At 46.2% G+C, this 17,005-nt stretch overlaps 1 protein-coding gene across 1 annotated transcript; it reads left to right on the forward strand.

Annotated features, from left to right (window-relative positions):
- The first annotated feature begins 10,602 nt into the window (after positions 1-10,602).
- LOC123029970 lies at positions 10,603-16,092 on the forward strand. Its single transcript, XM_044443438.1, has 3 exons — positions 10,603-10,830; positions 11,002-11,038; positions 12,514-16,092. Exons 1-3 carry the CDS (start codon positions 10,603-10,605, stop codon positions 12,936-12,938), a joined length of 690 nt encoding a protein of 229 aa, XP_044299373.1. The 3' UTR covers positions 12,939-16,092.
- Positions 16,093-17,005: the final 913 nt, after the last annotated feature.

A 17,005-nucleotide genomic window follows, 5' to 3' on the forward strand; every position in this document is an offset into this window, starting at 1 on the left:
GTCAGTATCTTCTTTCTCCTTCAGTAATAGAGTCAATCTGTCCATTTTTGCACAGTCCAGAATCTTTTTTAAAATCAGTTCCTCAGTGGGTAGTTCCTCACTCTTCCAGTATTGAACAAGTGCAATCCTCGCCGCTGTGGTTAAATGTAGCATCAAAAACATTTCTTGTTTGCTAATATTTTCCGGTATAATGCCTAACAAGAAAATTTCAGGTTTAAAAGCTAAGGGTTTTTGTAGCATTTCCTCAAGCCATTTATTTTAATCCAATACTTTTTCACATATTCACAGGTCCACCACATATGGTAAAAAATACCCACATCATGTTTACATTTCCAACATCTGTTTGACGTATTTGGAAACAGCTAATTGACTTGGCAACAAATACCATCTACCAAGAAATGTTCTCATAGTCATAGCTAAATGTCTTCTTCTTGATCTTCTTGGTTGTCTGGTGACATTCTCATTACATCAGCTGTGGTGCACTGATCAGGGCCTCAGGACTGCAAAGTGCACTTTGGGAAGGGGACTGCTTCTTTCAATGGGCTGATCAAATCTGTTCTGTATTCCAAGCCCAATTCCAGTGGGGAATTGATCCAATCCAGTGTCTGAAGTTTCTGTTTGCTAACACTGAGGAAGTAGCTCTTTACTTGGTAGAAACTCACACTTCCAGATGATGTAACACTTTTTGCAATTGTATTTTCTTCTGAGAATGTTTATCAAGCAGTAGTCTGCACTGCACTCTGGTAATTAATTATACATTAATTAAACCAGCCCCTTACAGCAAAATAATGTGTGTGAAGTTGTCTGAGCACTCTGTATAAATGTGAAGCATGGCTTAAAACTCCTTATTTACAAACACATGCAAAGCACTGCTGGCTCGTTTGCACCTGGGTGCTCCAGTCGCTGGGACACAGCAGCAAAGCTTTCTGTAAGCTAGCCTGGATCAAGTCCTTCACTTGCTTGCTTGCTTGCTTGCTTGCTTCCTTCCTTCCTTCCAGTCAAGGACAGGCAACTTACAGCCCTTACCATTGAGTATATTGATTAGGACTGATAGGTGCAGTCAAGAGTGGCCTACCCTGATCTCGGAGGGTGGGGTGGGGGGGCTGAAGTTTCTTGGGGGACAGTGGGACAGTGCAGGTGGTATACAAATTGTTATCTGACTGTGAGATAAATGTTATCATTTATCATTAACAAATGTTAAATGTTATGTTAACAAAAGATAAATGTTATCTTTTTCCTCTTGCTTATCTGATCAGGTATCTGACTGTGACTCAGAAGCTGTTATCTTTCAAAGAATACACGGGAAGTTAGACACTCTGGGCACAGACAAAAGCCTAAAGAGGTAACAGTGCCCCCCTTTGCCTAGAACAAGGGTGCAGAACTTCTTCCAGCTTGAACAGAAATTCCCTTTTGGAGTTTTCAGGGGTTGCATTCCCATCATGAGCAGGGCCAAAGGCAGATCAGAACAAAAATGCCAGCATGTTCCAGCTCTTCCAGTGAGGAAGCCTTATGAGAGGCATTTGAGTATCTTAGACTGGAGAGAAAATTGCACAAAAGCCAGAAACAATTGGTGGTGGGAGAAAAGTGGGTGGGAGCAGGGAAAGGCACTGGGAAACCCCAGCAGCACCAGATTTACCAGGTGCTGAGGTTCAGGACCTCTGGTCTTGGACTGTGAACCTCTTCCTGTGTAGCTTTTCTCACTCTTGTAGCACTACCAAGAGGAAGTGGAAGGAGATATAGTGAGATGATTAGATGTGTTTATGAATAGAGGGACAAAGGAGGATAGGGAGAAAGCAGCAACGGTAGGTGAGAAAGGACAGCTATTTCACAGGGGAACTTCTGAACCCACGTCAACTTGGGAAGCACCTTTCAGCACTTGCACATTTTGGTTTAATTCATTCAAAAGGAACAACAAGCTGAAACCCGGAGATCCATGCTAAGCAGACTCGTTAAGACAAGTCCAATACCAAATTCAGGGACTGGAAATAAATGTAACCAATGAATAATAAGCAAGTGTCATCCTGTAGGAAGTGCAATAGTGCATATCTCTTTAAAATGAATGCTGCTGTTCAGTTCTGCTTCTTGAAATCATGAGCTAGTTTCAAAATATTTTAACTTCTGAGGGTAAGAGCTTTTGATAGCCCCTTTATCTACAGACATCAGTAGGTGATTGGTGCTGAAATCCAACTCTGAAATTTGACATTTAAAATTAAGCATTTTGGAAACAAAAGGTATAATGGTTGATATATATTGAATATTTGCAAATATTAGATTTAGATGTTGGTATCTCAGGAATTACACAAACTTGCATTACTTTATTCACTAACAGCTGATTCACACTAACGTGCTTCATGGTGATTGCTGTACAGGATCAGCAAGACAGGTTTTCCCTCTGTGTAATGCTGTCACCTCCTCAGCATATCTTCACCAGACCTGCCTGTTCCCTTTACACTGGATGAACCATTCTCACTATCAATCCTGAGCTATCTGCTTGCAGAGCTGCTTGGAAACCCTGAAGGGCTGCTGCTCTTGGGCTTGACAATACTGGACTAGATGTTGGACTGGTGATTTGAGTCAGTGCAAGAGCACTTCCTATGTACTTCAAGAAAAGAATGGCCCTTCCCAAGCAGGACACAGATGTAACTGTGGGCTTGTTGACCCCCTGCATCATCCTTGCTGGGGACAAGGGGGGCTTCATTGAACATCCTATTCCTTCAGGGGTCTCCTTACCACAGGGCACTCACAGCAGCTGAAGCTGTGAGCCAGGGCAGATGCTTGGAGGCGGTGAACAGCTCCTCTTGTTTTCCTGCTGCACCTGTTTGAATAATTCTCCCTTTCTTTCGTTTTGCTTTCAATGTGGTAATAAAGGTTATTTTAATAAAGGTAAAGGCCTGCATTTACCATGTCACATGTACATTGTTTTTTCTACTTGTGGGTTATTAATGTTGTGCCAATTGTGACCAAGAAATCTCACAGTTGGGGTGGGAAGGAGGAATTGTCCTTCTTATTTATTTATTTATTTATTTATTAAAACATTTTTATGCCGCCCCATTCGCCGAAGCCTCGGGGCGGCTTACAACAATAACTAAAACCAATAAGTTAAAATATACATATAAAATAATCATAATAGTTTAAAACACACAATATAAAATAAGCCGCCCTGGCCAGATAAAATTCAGTAGTATTAACATTTAAAATGTTGCTTAAATAAAAAGGTCTTTGCCTGGCGCTGAAAAACAAATAACGACGGCACCAGGCGGACCTCTCTGGGGAGCGCATTCCATAGATTGGGCGCCACCGCAGAGAAAGCCCTCCTCCGAGTACCCACCCTCCTAATTTTCTTCACGGAGTGTTCCCGGAGAAGGGCCTCTCCCGCTGATCTCAAGGGGTGGCTGGGCATATAAGGATGCAAGCGCTCCTTCAGGTAACCATTCTTCTGGGTTGATGGTTTGCTTTATCATTTCCTACTTTTCCAAATAACTTTGAGCATATTTGCAGAGCACCTTTCCTCAAGCTATCTTCACTTGCCTGGGAGTAGGATTGGGTAAAAGCTTTCCAGGTCAGTGGACATAAGGACTTCTAGAGAAGCTGATTCCATCCCTTATCCTTCTGCATAATCCCTCATGCCAAAGGAATTAACCAACAGAATTGCAGAGATGCATCAAAAATAAAAGCATTTAAAGCATCTAAAATTTATCTATGCTATTTGCACAACTATTTGTAAAAGTACCTCTTGGATGGCCATGGCATTTTTCAGATTCCCAGTTCCAACTGGGACCTGGAAATTATGCTGTGACCTTACAGCTGGGACTCAAAGCTCTGTTCCTTTTTCCCAGACACCTCACATCACAGCTAGTGCAGAAAGATCTGCATTGGCTGCTCTCGGAGGTTGGCAAAGCAACCTTGGTGGTAAAAAAAGTGAATTTCATGGGGCAAAAAAGGGAGGAGACTGGGCAGGCTAAAATTTATTAGGCAGCCACTCTAGCCTTCTTCTCTTTCACTTCAAAATGTTCCAGCTAGACTGGTGAAAAGCCCATCTAGGAAAATGCAGAGTGAGAGATTGGGGAGGCAAAGAGCACTGCCATTGTTTCTCCTGTTCTCCCCTAGGTGGCTGTAAGGTGTTAGCTTACAGCAGCTTCTCAGTCCAGCTAAGAATTCCAGTCTCTTAAAGGAACAGCAACACTAAACAGCAACCTGGCTTGGAATTCTGCTGCTTTCTGATAAAGAGGTGCAGGTTTGATTTTATAGCACAAAGGCACATATAAGCAATCTTTTTCTACCAGGATTTACTGGATTTCCCCAACAGTGGGTTATAAGCCATGATAGGTTAACATATCCAAACTCAGCTTATAAACCACCCCAATTAGCCATGGCTTATTGTAGGGTTTATTTAAGCCACCGTGGATTAACATGTTGCCTGAACCCAGACATTGCTTTCTTCCTGGCTCAAGATGATCACCCAGTGATTCATGTGGGGAGAGGGATGGAAATCTGTAGAAGCTCCTTTTTTCACTGGCAGCTTATTTCCCAGTCTCTGCCTGGCAAAAGAACACACTCATTCAGCCGAAGCCCACCTTCTGACCCACAGAGAGCCTGGCAACTGATGGAGCTGGGCCAGTGGACCTTCTCCCTCTTGGCTTTTGGCAGCTTTTTCTCCTGCCATTCATTTGCAGAAGTGGTGGACTCTGTTAGAGTTTTCCTGCCCCCACCCCCACTGCTCCCACCTAGAGAACTATTTCCAGCCCGTGGGCACATCTTGGCTTTCAAACTGTGGTGCCTTCAGGCACCTGCATGTGAGGGTGCAAGGCCTAGTGCCGCAGGGCCCACTGGAACCGGCTGTCCCCACTGACAGCAAAGCAGACCTGGTTTCCTCAGTCCTCAAGCGCTCTGGTTCCTTTGAGGACAACTGAGCAGGGGTCCTTCCTGGGTCCTCTGTGTGGGGCTTTCTTGCAGCCCACCGGTGCGGGGCATAGCTAGGTTGCAGGTGCGCCCAGCACACTACATGCTGCACACAGCCTGGGTGTGGAAACAGTGGGCATGGGCCAAGAGCAAACAAGAGCACACCTGCCGTTGGGCTCCCCCAAGCACACAATCTGGGCTTCGGGGCAACCAGGATAAAAGATTTATTAAGGATTTGCCTACGCTCCAGAAACAGATGTATGCATTGCAGGGAGGGGCCCTAAACATATGAACACCAGTGTTCCCATTTCTGGCAAGCCTTTATTCAAAGAAAAAAAAATGCTCTTTTTGCCCCAGAAGGGGATGTGGCTGCAGCTTACCTTCCTCCAGGTCGGGATCAGCACAAGAGAACCACTCATCCCATCCTCATCTCCAGTCTGTCAAGGTTTCCAACCTACTTAGAGAAAATATCCAAATTCAGAGGAAGTGTACAATGAAGTACTCCACAGTTTGTTAACAGCAACAGAAACCCCTGCATTACAACAGCGCTGACGGGGAGCCATTTTAAGACTGACTACAAGCAAAGAGAACATACACAGAGTGTTTTATGGAGTTGGTGTCACATATGCATGGCAGGGAGGGGAAGGAGACTTTGAATGGGCAATATGCAAGAGCAATATAGAAGCACAAAATTACAATACAGGAACATCACGAAAAACGTCAGAGACATCCGGAAAACACTGTGATGCTTCGAGGGTTTGAGTAACAGATTAAAAAAAATAAAGCAATCAGAAGTTACAGAATTAAACAGGTTTCAATGTTTGCTTTTTACAGTCAGAGGTAGGACAAAGCCTTTAAGACAAAGCATGAGCTGGCCAGGTATTTGAGTTGCAATGGAGAATGTGGCTGTGACTCTTAACATGAGTTTCTGGACAACAGTTGCAACGGTTTCCATTTTGCTGATGGGACAACAAGAGAAAGATGGGAGTTCCCTGGGTATAACAGAAAATTTTAATAAATCTTTTTCGTCAGGCTGCTGGGGCTGTAGTCTTTTGGAACCAGAATCTTTCTACCAAATGTGACATTAGGTGTCTTAGTCCTACTTTCAGTTTTCAATCATGAGAATGACTTGTTTTTATGCTTGCAGGTGCCCAACTTAAGACACCCTTAAACAGAAATAATTTACAGGACTATCAGTTCAAAAATGAGTGAACAAAATATGGAAAGTTGTTCTTTTCTGAAAAGCTGATGCATAGGCTGCGACTTATAAGAAGAGTGGAAAACTGAGGTTTATTTGTAGAAGTGTGGTATCCATTTATTACATATGCAAATATCTAATTTGCTTGTTCTTCCACCTGCACAATGTATCTGGACTGATGCATTGCAACACTGCTAACCACATAATCTGAACCCATTTTTGGTTTATATTTAAATGCTTAAAAAATAAAAATGAAAGAGCAGATACACAAATTCATTCCGTTTGGCAGTGCCAGGAGCTGTCTGTCTGGAAGAATCCCAGGCCAGCTTCTTGCGATGCAGTACAACTACTTATCTTGAACGTGTTAAAGCTGGCAAACAGTGTCAACAATCTGAAGGCTTTGCCCCATTAAGTACCTTTAAATAGTGGAAGAAAAGGTACTGCTACAACTAGAGAGATTAAACAAGAACGGAGGTCTGGGGATGGGGTAAGGTTCTCATTTCGGAGGGATGCAGAAAGAACAGAGGTTTGTTTGGTTACTTGTTTTCCATGTCACCAGTTCCTCTAGAGGAAAAAGCTGGCTGTGTTACCTCAGCCCTGGTTCAAAGAGCAACTGGGTACGGCTGCTAAAGTCAGCATGGCAAGGTTGCACTGACAATTCTAGTTCCTGACTCCTGGCAGAGCAGAGCAAGCTGCCCCAGCTGATCTAGGGCCCCGGGGATACGAGCAGCCAAGTCCCCAGGGAATGACTGACCAGAACTAGCAAACAGGGGTTTGGTCGTGGAGTTAGTTGTAGTGGAAAGGGAAGCAGAGGCAAAGTGGAGAGCAGCCTGTGTGAGCACAGCAAACAGTATTTTTTTTCAAGGAGGCCATGTGCTCTGGAAGAGAAAACTGAAGGGGAGCTCCTGATTAGCTGTTTAAACTGGAGGGGAGTGGCCTGATCAGCTAGCAGCAGTTTATTGTTCTGGTTCCTGACTCCTAGCAGAGCAAACCAGTTAGCTACCCCAGCTGGTTTAAGGTCTCTGCAATCCAAGCAGCCAAACTCCCAGGGCGTGAGAGAACAGGCAGAGCAAACAAGAGTTTGGTGGGGGAGGTCCTTAACTCTCCCCTACCTTTTCTCGTCTTTCTGTTCTAGTTCTGTTCCCTTAGTTCCCTCACATACTTGCTTTCTTCCTTGTAACACTCTCATTTACTAGTAGGCGTATGCCTTAACCTTTAATGAAGACAGGAGAAAACACCAGTTGTCACAACAGCCCCCAAGACAGAATCACAAAGGTCGCACAAACAATGGAGCAAGAAGGCTCTTGGTGGTGTGACCTGCAACAACGGTGCAATGTCTGTTTTCTCTCTTACCTGAGAGCAACATGGTCTACACATGCAATAACTGCAAGCCAGCAGCCCTGTTAGAAGAAAGGCCATGCTGCTTTCCTGACCTAACAAGGGCTCACAAGCCAGTTTACCACCAGCACCATTTAAATAACAGTTAAAAGAATCTTTAGAGGTAGCCATGCAAAGTTATTAACAAAAACATTGTCCTTGTGTAGACCACAGCAGATGGAGCTGAATCTCCATGAATGTACTTCAGCAATTTTACACTGACAAGAATTTTTAAAATTCCTCTATTCAAGAATGCCACCTTAAGGCCTGGGAAGATGAAATATTTCTTGCAGGGTGGTTTGTTCATGGGCAAAAAGTCATCCCAATAATTCATGGTTTGTGCTAGGGGTTGCTGAATTCACAGTGGGCTCTCATGCCATCTGAATGGAGACAAATTACCCCATTAGGGATTGTGGGCCATGGCTAGCAAGTCACTTGGCAAGAGTGGCAAAAATCTTTAAGAAAATGCTTGAAAACATGTGTGCACATTTTTTTAAAGGTAACAAGCCAGTGATAACACTTCCAATAATGACACTGGAGATCATGAAAAGTGATTTCCAGGAAGAGAGCCAGTGTGGTGTAGTGGTTAAGAGCATGGGACTGGGACACAGGCGATCTGGGTTCGAGTCCCCGCTCGGCCATGGAGCCAACTGGGTGACTTTGGGCCAGTCACAGACTCTCAGCCCAACCTACCTCACAGGGTTGTTGTTGTGGGGATAAGATGGAGGAGGAGAATGATGTAAGCTGCCTTGAGCCCTTTGTAGGAAAAAGGCAGGATATAAATCGCAAATCAAATAAAATCGCAAATAAGAAGTGGTAGAGAAGGTGGGGGGGGAGGGATTGAGGTGAGCAAAAAGGGACTTGTACTGCATCACCACCATCATTTGATCTGTATTCTTCCAAAAGGAAACTCAAGAAGGCCATCATTATCATACAAAAACAAGCACATTGATATCACAGTATCAAAAGCCAGCAACATGAAAAATCATCTAGCAATAAAAAGTACAGACAATCTAGAAAACAAACTTTCAGTTCAATACTTGCGGCAATTCATAAATTAAAAACTCAGAATGCAGCAAACAAATGAGGAGATACCAATATGACACTGGACAAAAATACAAATGTATGCCTCAGTATTCCAAGCCATTTGGATGTACCATATATATAGAGAGAAACCTGCCTTAAGGCTCCCCCACCCAGCCAAGTAAGACGCACCTAAAGCCATCCAATTAATTTTGGTATATGAGGCAACAGATGTCCTAACGACCTGTTCCCATCCCTGCCAGTATGAAAATCAACAATCGGGTATTAAATTATGGTCACCCAACTCTGCTGCTTGGGGTCAGCTTGACCAGCCTGACCAGCCTCCTCGCTGGGGGGCAGCAGGCATAACAGCCCCAGCCGCTGACCAGGCATGATGCTGCAGGTAGGATCCACTAGTCTCCTCAAAGGTAAAGCAGTGGGGTTTGTGGGCAATGACACAGTCCCTCATCTCACTCTTTTGCATTAGCCATTGGGTCAGCTGCCCCTGCAGGCCCCAACATTTTAAAGCAAAGCAACCCCATTTTGTAAGAGAGTGAAAACAGGACAGAAACAAAAAATGCAAATGGCGCAGCCATGCAGATGTGGAGCTATACTGAAAATTCTGAGGCTTAGGCCCACAGGACCTGCACACAGGTAACTTCCCAGCTGGATTACTGTAATGTGCTCTACGTGGGACTGCCCTTGAAGACAGTCTGGATACTTCAGACTAGAGCTGCCAGGACGTTAACAGGGACCGGCCAGTTTTCACATACAACGCTGGTCATCCACCGGTTACACTGGCTACCAATTGAAGTCCAGGCCCAATTTAAGGTGCTGGTTATGGCCTATAAAGCCCTAAATGGCTTGTGGCAGGGACACCTGAAGGAGTGCCTTCTTCCCTATTTGAGTGCCTTCTCCCTATTTGCCCTCCCACCCCCTGAGGTCTGAGGTGGAGGCCCTGCTCCAGGAGCCCCCCTTGAAGGCGATTAGGAGGGAGGGTACCTGGAGGAGGGCCTTCTTTGCGGTGGTGCTCCAACTATGGAATATACTTCCCAGAGAGGTTTGCATGGCGCTGACATTATATTCTTTCGGCAAAACCCTTTTTATTTTCCCGCTATTTTAATGTTTAATTGAATTTAATTGGGGTTTTAGTATATTAATGGTCGGACGCTATGGGGTTTGTTTTATTCTACTTATTTATTGTAAGCCATCCCGAGAGGTTTGTAGGGGATGAAATAGAAAAGCTTTTAATAAAATAAATAAATAAATTGCATGTGCTGATTTACATATGCTTTAAGGCATACACCCTGTTTCCCAAGGACACCCCTAATTTAAAGAAAGGATGCATGAACAGGAGAGGAGGGCAGTTAGATTTCAGAAGGAAACCCCCGGCAGGAAGATGCAAGAGAAGGCAGCCACCCATGTGGAGAAAAGTCCAGATTAATCCGGGGAGATCAGATGCAATAGAGATCATCAAAGCCTGTGCACCTTTCTTTGAGCAAGTGCGCAGGGGGGGGGGGGGGGGACAGCTGGCCTCCCAGAGATCAGGCCTCCAGCCCGACTCGCCGTCCCCTTAACATCGCTTCGGTGGCCAGGCCAGATCCCAATCGAAACGAGGTGGCAGCGCCTCAAGGCAAGGCAGAAACACCTGGAAAGAAGGACGGATACCCGTTGTGGCGCACGAAAAGCGCGTCTCATCTTAGAGATTGGGTTTCGGGTAGATCTGGGGGCAAAAATCCCAAGGACTGATATTGTAGCAAAGATCGACCGGTCAGATCGCCAAATTAAGAGTGAAATCCTGTATGTTTGACAGAAAAACGTCCCGCAGCTTGCAGGACTGCGCCCCAGGTTGGATATGACTTGCTAGCCGGGCAGCGTCAGCGCATCCTTTTATGGGAGTTATTTATGTTTGTGAGCCGCCCCGAGGCTTCGGCGAATGGGGCGGCATAGAAATTTTCTAAATAAACAAACCAACCAACCTCGCCGCTCGGCGGGCCAGCCGGCCCTTCGACGCGTGGGGAACTCCTACCGCCAGCGCAGGGCGGCGCCAGGCGAGCTTTAAAAAGGGCCCAGCCGCGCGCGCCCTGCCACCGGAGGGCCTGGCCATGTGTCTCTCGGCAGGGCTCGAGGGCGCAGAGCGCGGCTACTCGCCTCCCTCCTCCTCCTCCTCCTCCTCCTCCTCCTCCTCCGGCGACCGCTGCAGGCTGCGGCTGGCGCTGGCGCTGGCGTGCGTCGCCCTCGTCGTCTCGCTGGCGATGCTGGCCATGACCGCGCTGAAGCGCCAGGAGCCGCTGCCCGCGCCGCTGGCCTCGGATGCGCGGAATCCGCCTCAGGTACGCGCGCCTCAGGGACGGGAGGGCGCCCGTCCCCGGCTGGCTTACCCGCGGGGCGGCCGCCGTGGGCGCCAGCGAGCACGCCCGGGCCCCAGCCTGCTTGGGAGAGCCCCGCTCTTGCAGCTCTCCTCACGGAGTGGCCTCATCGGCAGCTTTCCCCTTCCTTTTCAGGCGTATGCACAGCTGGTCTTGAAGCTTAATGGAAACTGTAAGTACGGCACCCCTTCCCTGAGGCTGTGTGTTTGCTTTGGAGCTGCCTGTGCAGCCAGAAAACGGGCCCCGCGCACCAGCGCCCTATGGCTGGGATGCCTCCACGGCTAGTGGCTGCCTGCTGATGGAAAATCTCGCGGCGCGCGTCCTGCGTAGCAAACGCGGGCGGCGTTGTGCAGTGGGCGCGCTCGTGGTCAGTGCCTGTGGGCGCCTGCATGGGATGCATGTGTGGCGCTCAGGCTACTGCAGGGTAGACGCGTGTAAGAGCCTCCTAGCTCACGGGGAGAAAGGTGACAGAACAGGGCAACAGCCCACGGGGGACTGCGTGAGCCCATCCTCTGCCTGCTTTCTCACGCACCTGTTTTTTCATCTGCAAAGGAGGGAAGATGGGACAGTTTTTTCCACTCCGAGTGGAGAAATAGGTTGGTATGAAATAGGAAAAAAAAAAGCAGCAGTGAAGAGAAATAGGCCATTCGCATTCGTGCACTCAGGTTTGTTTGTTTGTTTGTTTGTTCATTCACATACTGTGACCTATAGCCAAATTCAGGGCTCTCCAGGCAGTGTACAATATGTTAAAAATAATACAAAAAGTCCAGAAATGTAACATTACAGAGGGAATAAGTATAGCCTTCCCATTTTTACTGAGTTGATTTCTCTACTGCCCAACAGCCAAAGCCCTCAGGTTGGTTCACAGATTCCCAGGAGTAACAAGCCATCTACTTATATGGGAGAAAGTGAAGGATGTCTGCGCGAAGTCTGGCTTCTTGTCCTTAATAGTGGTGGTCATTAAGAAGTCAGCTTTTCTCTGCAGGGCAGCATCTTGTAGGATGTTCCTGGTTGTGCTAAATGGGTGGGTAACTGGCAGCCCTCTAAAAGGTTTGTCCGCCAATTCCTACCACCCGTCACCACTGCGTGTGCTGGCTGGGACTGTCGGGAGTTAAGGCCAAATGATCCGAAGAGCCACAAGGTGTCCACCCCTGACCTGCGGCTGGATGCAGCATCAAGAGCTGCCCTTTTAGCATGTGGCTGACTAAGCTCTCTGCAGCTTATACCTGCCTTTGCCAATCTGGTGCTTTCTCGTTGTTTTGGATTTTGATTCCCATCAGCCCCAGCCAGGATGGCCAGTGGTCAGGAGTGCTGGGAGCTGTACTTCAAAAGTCCAGAGGCTGGCTCACGCACTATACATGTGGAGGGATCTCTAGGCAGACTCCCCCAACCTGGAAGTTATGATCCACACATGCGGAGGGAACTGGGCTGAGGACGGCTCCTCTAGGAAAGGCCTGAACCGTCATAAGACTTAACACTGGGCTTTGTCCTGCAAGGGCCCCTGCGCATCTCGGCGGGGGCCGGGCCTTCCCAGGACTTGTATGCCTCTGCAAGGGATCTGGAGGGCTTGTGCCTCTGCTGCAAAATACTGTCCTGCTATTGTGTTGAGCAACAATTGACATTCCACTTGACTCTTTCCTCTGTCAGCTCAGCTTACGAATCGCAGGACACTGGATTGGTATGACAGCACTTCAGTGCAAGGTGTGTACCTTGACTCAATGTTTGAATACAGCTCCCAGGGGCTAACTGTTAAGCATCCGGGCAGGTATTGTATCTTTGCCCAGCTGACTGTGAAACGCTTAGAGTCGATCTCCAAGCAAGTGGAAGTGAGCCTCATCATCCATCGAAAAAATGCCATGCATTCTTCTCAAGTTCTCATCATCCCTCTGGATCTGTCAGCAAATTCAAGTTCTCTGATCGAAAAATTTAGTGCAGTGTCTTCTCAGCTGGCAAATAACGACACGCTCTCTGTGATGCTAATGGTAAGTGAAAGCTTGAATTCTGCATGGACCCTTCATCAGAATGGTAACTTCTTTGGGCTCTTTGAGATGAAAGACCTAGCTCAGAAGTGACATGACTTGAAAACCATGCCAGAGCTATGCTGGAAATGGACTTGGTGCTCAAGAGTTGCAGGACATCAGAGGATTCCTCCAGTCCAGAAGTCACAGCTTTAGCTGAAGAGATGATTCTGCAGATTAGAGATTTGGCTGAATTAGCACCAGGGCTTCCATGTGAAACAGCATGGTCTGTTCAGAGCGGAATACATGGATCTGCCCGGGAACCTGCCTGAATGGACATGAATGGCATCCACATTGCACTGTGGACCAATCTTGCTGTGGGACTGGAGAGAACCCTGGACAAGGCAAGCTTTTAGAGGCTGCCTTTCAGATCTGCCTTTGAGAACAAGGTTGGACTAAATGACCTTGGAAGACTGGTGACTCTTCCTATTTTGTATCCAATTTGATTGCAGTTAGAAACTAAACTCAGACATGTAAGAAAATGTACAGGCAGAACATCCTAAAGAATTGCACCCTGCCCAAGAGCAGGGCAGGACTAGCATGCCCCCACACCGCATTCTTTACCCTGCTTCTTGACATCTTACTGCCCTGCCCTGATCTGCCCACATGCCCTTTCTACCCAGTTGAGGGCTCTAAGTGTCGTGGCTGCAGCTGGTGCAACTGGCACATGGGCTGAGTGGCTCATCCGAGTGTGGGGTGTCCTCCGTCCAGGATGCCTCCGGCAAACGATTCCCTTCCTGCTGCCTTCATGCAGTGTGGGCTTCTGAGCACCCACAAAGCCTTGATATATTGTCAGTGTACAGCAGGCTCACCCTACCGTTTTTTGCATCTTATGTCCAGACTCCAAAGACCTAACTGAGATTCAGAGGAAAGGCTTGGGCTGGACCAGCGGAAGCCTCCCCCTTTCTTCTCCTGAACAGCTGATATCAACCCCCACTCTCCATGCACAAATTGCTCTGAAACTCTCCTCAGCTCCTCTCCCATTCCCCAGACCCCACACACAGGACCTAGAAAGTAGTCGCACTCCCGATGTAGCCCAGCTCCTCCTCAAAAGTTCATATATGGGGAAAACTATATTTAAATTAATTATAATAAGAGATTGTGTTATAGTGACCTATTTAATACTTGCATTTTATTTAATATATAAATTACTGGTACACTTCAGTTTTTCTTACACCATTTCAGGTGAATGTGCATGCATTATTTGCATGTCTACAGTTTAATGTGGAGGCGGGGGGGCTCTGCTTCCAATCTGGCCATTACTCTTTTCTCCAAAGCCTCGCTATTTATGAGTCTCTCCCATTATCCTTGTGGCAGCATCACCCTTAAACTGTAAACACACACAACTCTCAGGTACACAAGTGAAATAGACTGTCACTGGCAAACCAGAAAATTACAGGAAACTCTCTAAGTTGCATCCAGACAAGTTAGATTTCAGTGGGAACCAAGTGTAACTAATGTAGTGTGGATCCAACCTTCTGTATTTAAGGGCTCTGCTACTTATTTGTCTTGATTTTTGGCAAGACTAAGACAGTGACTTCAGCCTCAATGCACAAGTTCAGACTGAACAGCCTCCTTTTTGTTGGAGTTTGTGCAAAAGCACATAAGAGCCTTGTTTTCTACATTGGGGTGGGCAGAAGGTAGCTCTCCAGCTGTTTATGGCCTCAACTAGGGATGTGGGACACTGGAAAACTTGATGAACTTTTGACACACTTCTGACCCAGGAGCCAAAGGAGGACTGAGTCAGGTTTTGGGCTTCTGCAAAATTCCTTGACATATTCATACATGCCTGGAGCAGAGAACCGTATGTGTAACATAGCTCACTCAAATTGCATAAATTATGCAACTTGGACCCATCTTCTTAGATGTGGGTTGCTGCTGCTTTGGTTTAACATGAGTGCTATGGAAGCATCCTCCTCTCACTGCATGTGCCTGCACTCCATTTGGACTACCGGTTAATACCAGACCTATGCAAAAGACAGGTCTCCATTCTGCAGTTTGTGCAAATTTGCACAAATTACAGGGCGTAGGCCTGAATTCTGGACCAACTTTCCTGCCTGTGTGTTTGTGTGTGTGCGCGCACACGTGCACGCACACACAAACACACACATTGTGGCCCATTAAAAAAAATGGAATTCCACATGCTGCCTGGATTTGCATCAGCACAGGGTGGATGGACCAGAATCTGTGGGCCAAGTTCAGAAAATCTATGGGGTTTTCATCCCCGCCATCAGATTCTCCACATATCCCTAACTTCAGCTCCCAGAAGTCTCTGCCAGCATGGCTGTGTTGGAAGCTGACTTCAAGAGCAGCTGGTGATCTACTTTTCGCCTATTGCTGAGCTATGTTATTGGCCTGATAACATACTTTAAGTACCTTTTCCTCACACAGATGCAAATGCTCTTTGACATATGCAGTTAAATATATGCTAGAGTGTCATGAGTTTCTGTTGCGACATCATCAGCCAAGCCTGCATTGCCTGCCGTCCTGTGGCAGACGTCTTGGACCTTTTGTCAACTTGGCATGCCAAAGTGGATGTCATAGGCTCTGTGGCCCTGTGGAATGCCAAGCTGTGAAGAAACGGGTGCAAGTAGGCTTGACCTTGCTTTGCCATAGATGCAAGCAAGCTGATTTTAATGCCTCTGCCATGTCAGAGAGTCTTTGGGCTGTTGGGTAAAAGTGAAAAGAACAAAATAAAAAATATCCTTTGCCAAGGCTGGCCACTCCAAAAGTGTTGGGCTGCAGCTCCCTTAATCCATGGCCAGTGCAGACTATGGATTACGGGAGTCATGCATCAACACTTCTGGAGTGTGCTGGGTTGGGGAATAGTGAGTTGTACCACCAGGTTTTTCAGGGTTGTAGTACCAACCCTAAGGAATGCAAAATCGGGTTAGACATACTACACCCAGGTCCTGAGTGTCTGATGCTTTAATGCATGTCCTGTTCGATCTGTAGAGTGGTAGCATTGCACGTGGCTTTAGGTCATTCTTTTACCAGAGATGTGGCCACTGTCTGTTATAAATAAGTGAATAAATGGTTGGATTGTAAAGACAATTCAAGGTGCTGTTTTTTATTTTTTTAAGTCACTTGTGACTGCATAGCAATTGTCATTATTCAGATTTATTTATGGTAAAGAAAATAATGAAAAAGATGTATATTTTCATATGTATCTCTTGTGAATTGAATAGATAAATGATTTTATAATTGCTGTGCCTCTGTTTTGCAAGGTCTTGTCAGTTTCAGCATCAAAGCTGCATTGCATATTTTTCTAGCAGAGTTGATATTTCAATAGGGTTTCATTTTGGAACTAATATTTTAGAAACCTAATATATTCATAATTCTAGGAATTGTTTCCTATAAAAATCCAGTAATACCATTTCTGGATCTGATGCTATTCAGCTGTTTCTCTTAGTGCATCTAAAAAAAGTTCTGAAGCATATGGCTCAGGTCCAGAATGGGGCCACAATCCAGTGTGGGGATTCTTAAGATCATTGATTTCAATGATGCTTATGTACTTCTGGAGTCCTCTGCCATCCTCAGTGGCTCCCAGTTGAGGTTCAGGCCCAATTCAAGGTGTTAACACTAGTGTTTAAAGCCCAAAAGGCTTGGGGCCAGGGTATCTAAAGGAGCACCTCTTTCTGTATGAACATACCCCGCACCTTAGATCTGCATCTGAGGCCCTTCTGAAGGAGACCCATCCTCAGAAAATAAGAAGGATGGCAACAAGAAGAAGGGCCTTTTCTGCAGTGGCACCCCGACTCTGGAACAAGCTCCCCAGAGAGGGTCACCTAGCACCTTCTTTACATTCTTTTAGGTACATGGCAAAGACCTTTTTATTCCAATGGTGTTTTAATTGCTAATTTGTTTTAAGTAGCATTTTAACTGTGGAGTATGTTATCAGTTCTGTGCATTTTATGTTGGTTTTAATGTTTTATTACTATTTGTAATATTCATTTTTATACTGTATTTTCATTATTGTAACCTGCCCAGGGAGCCATATGGCTAATGGAGTGGGTTAGAGAGCAAATAAATAAACAAACTGCATTACATACCATTGGAATGGAATCTGTCTTTAAGAACTAGTACACTCTAGGCATGGCTGGACCACACATCAGGACAGC

Source organism: Varanus komodoensis, unplaced genomic scaffold, assembly GCF_004798865.1.
Source record: "Varanus komodoensis strain SLA01 unplaced genomic scaffold, ASM479886v1 scaffold42, whole genome shotgun sequence".
In the NCBI taxonomy this organism is placed as follows: Eukaryota; Metazoa; Chordata; class Lepidosauria; order Squamata; family Varanidae; genus Varanus; species Varanus komodoensis.

Coding starts and splice junctions, on each gene's coding strand:
- LOC123029970 (XM_044443438.1), top strand. CDS start 10,603: ATGTGTCTCTCGGCAGGGCTCGAGGGCGCAGAGCGCGGCTACTCGCCT. Junction 10,831..11,001: donor ATGCGCGGAATCCGCCTCAG/GTACGCGCGCCT, acceptor CTTCCTTTTCAG/GCGTATGCACAGCTGGTCTT. Junction 11,039..12,513: donor CTTGAAGCTTAATGGAAACT/GTAAGTACGGCA, acceptor TTCCTCTGTCAG/CTCAGCTTACGAATCGCAGG.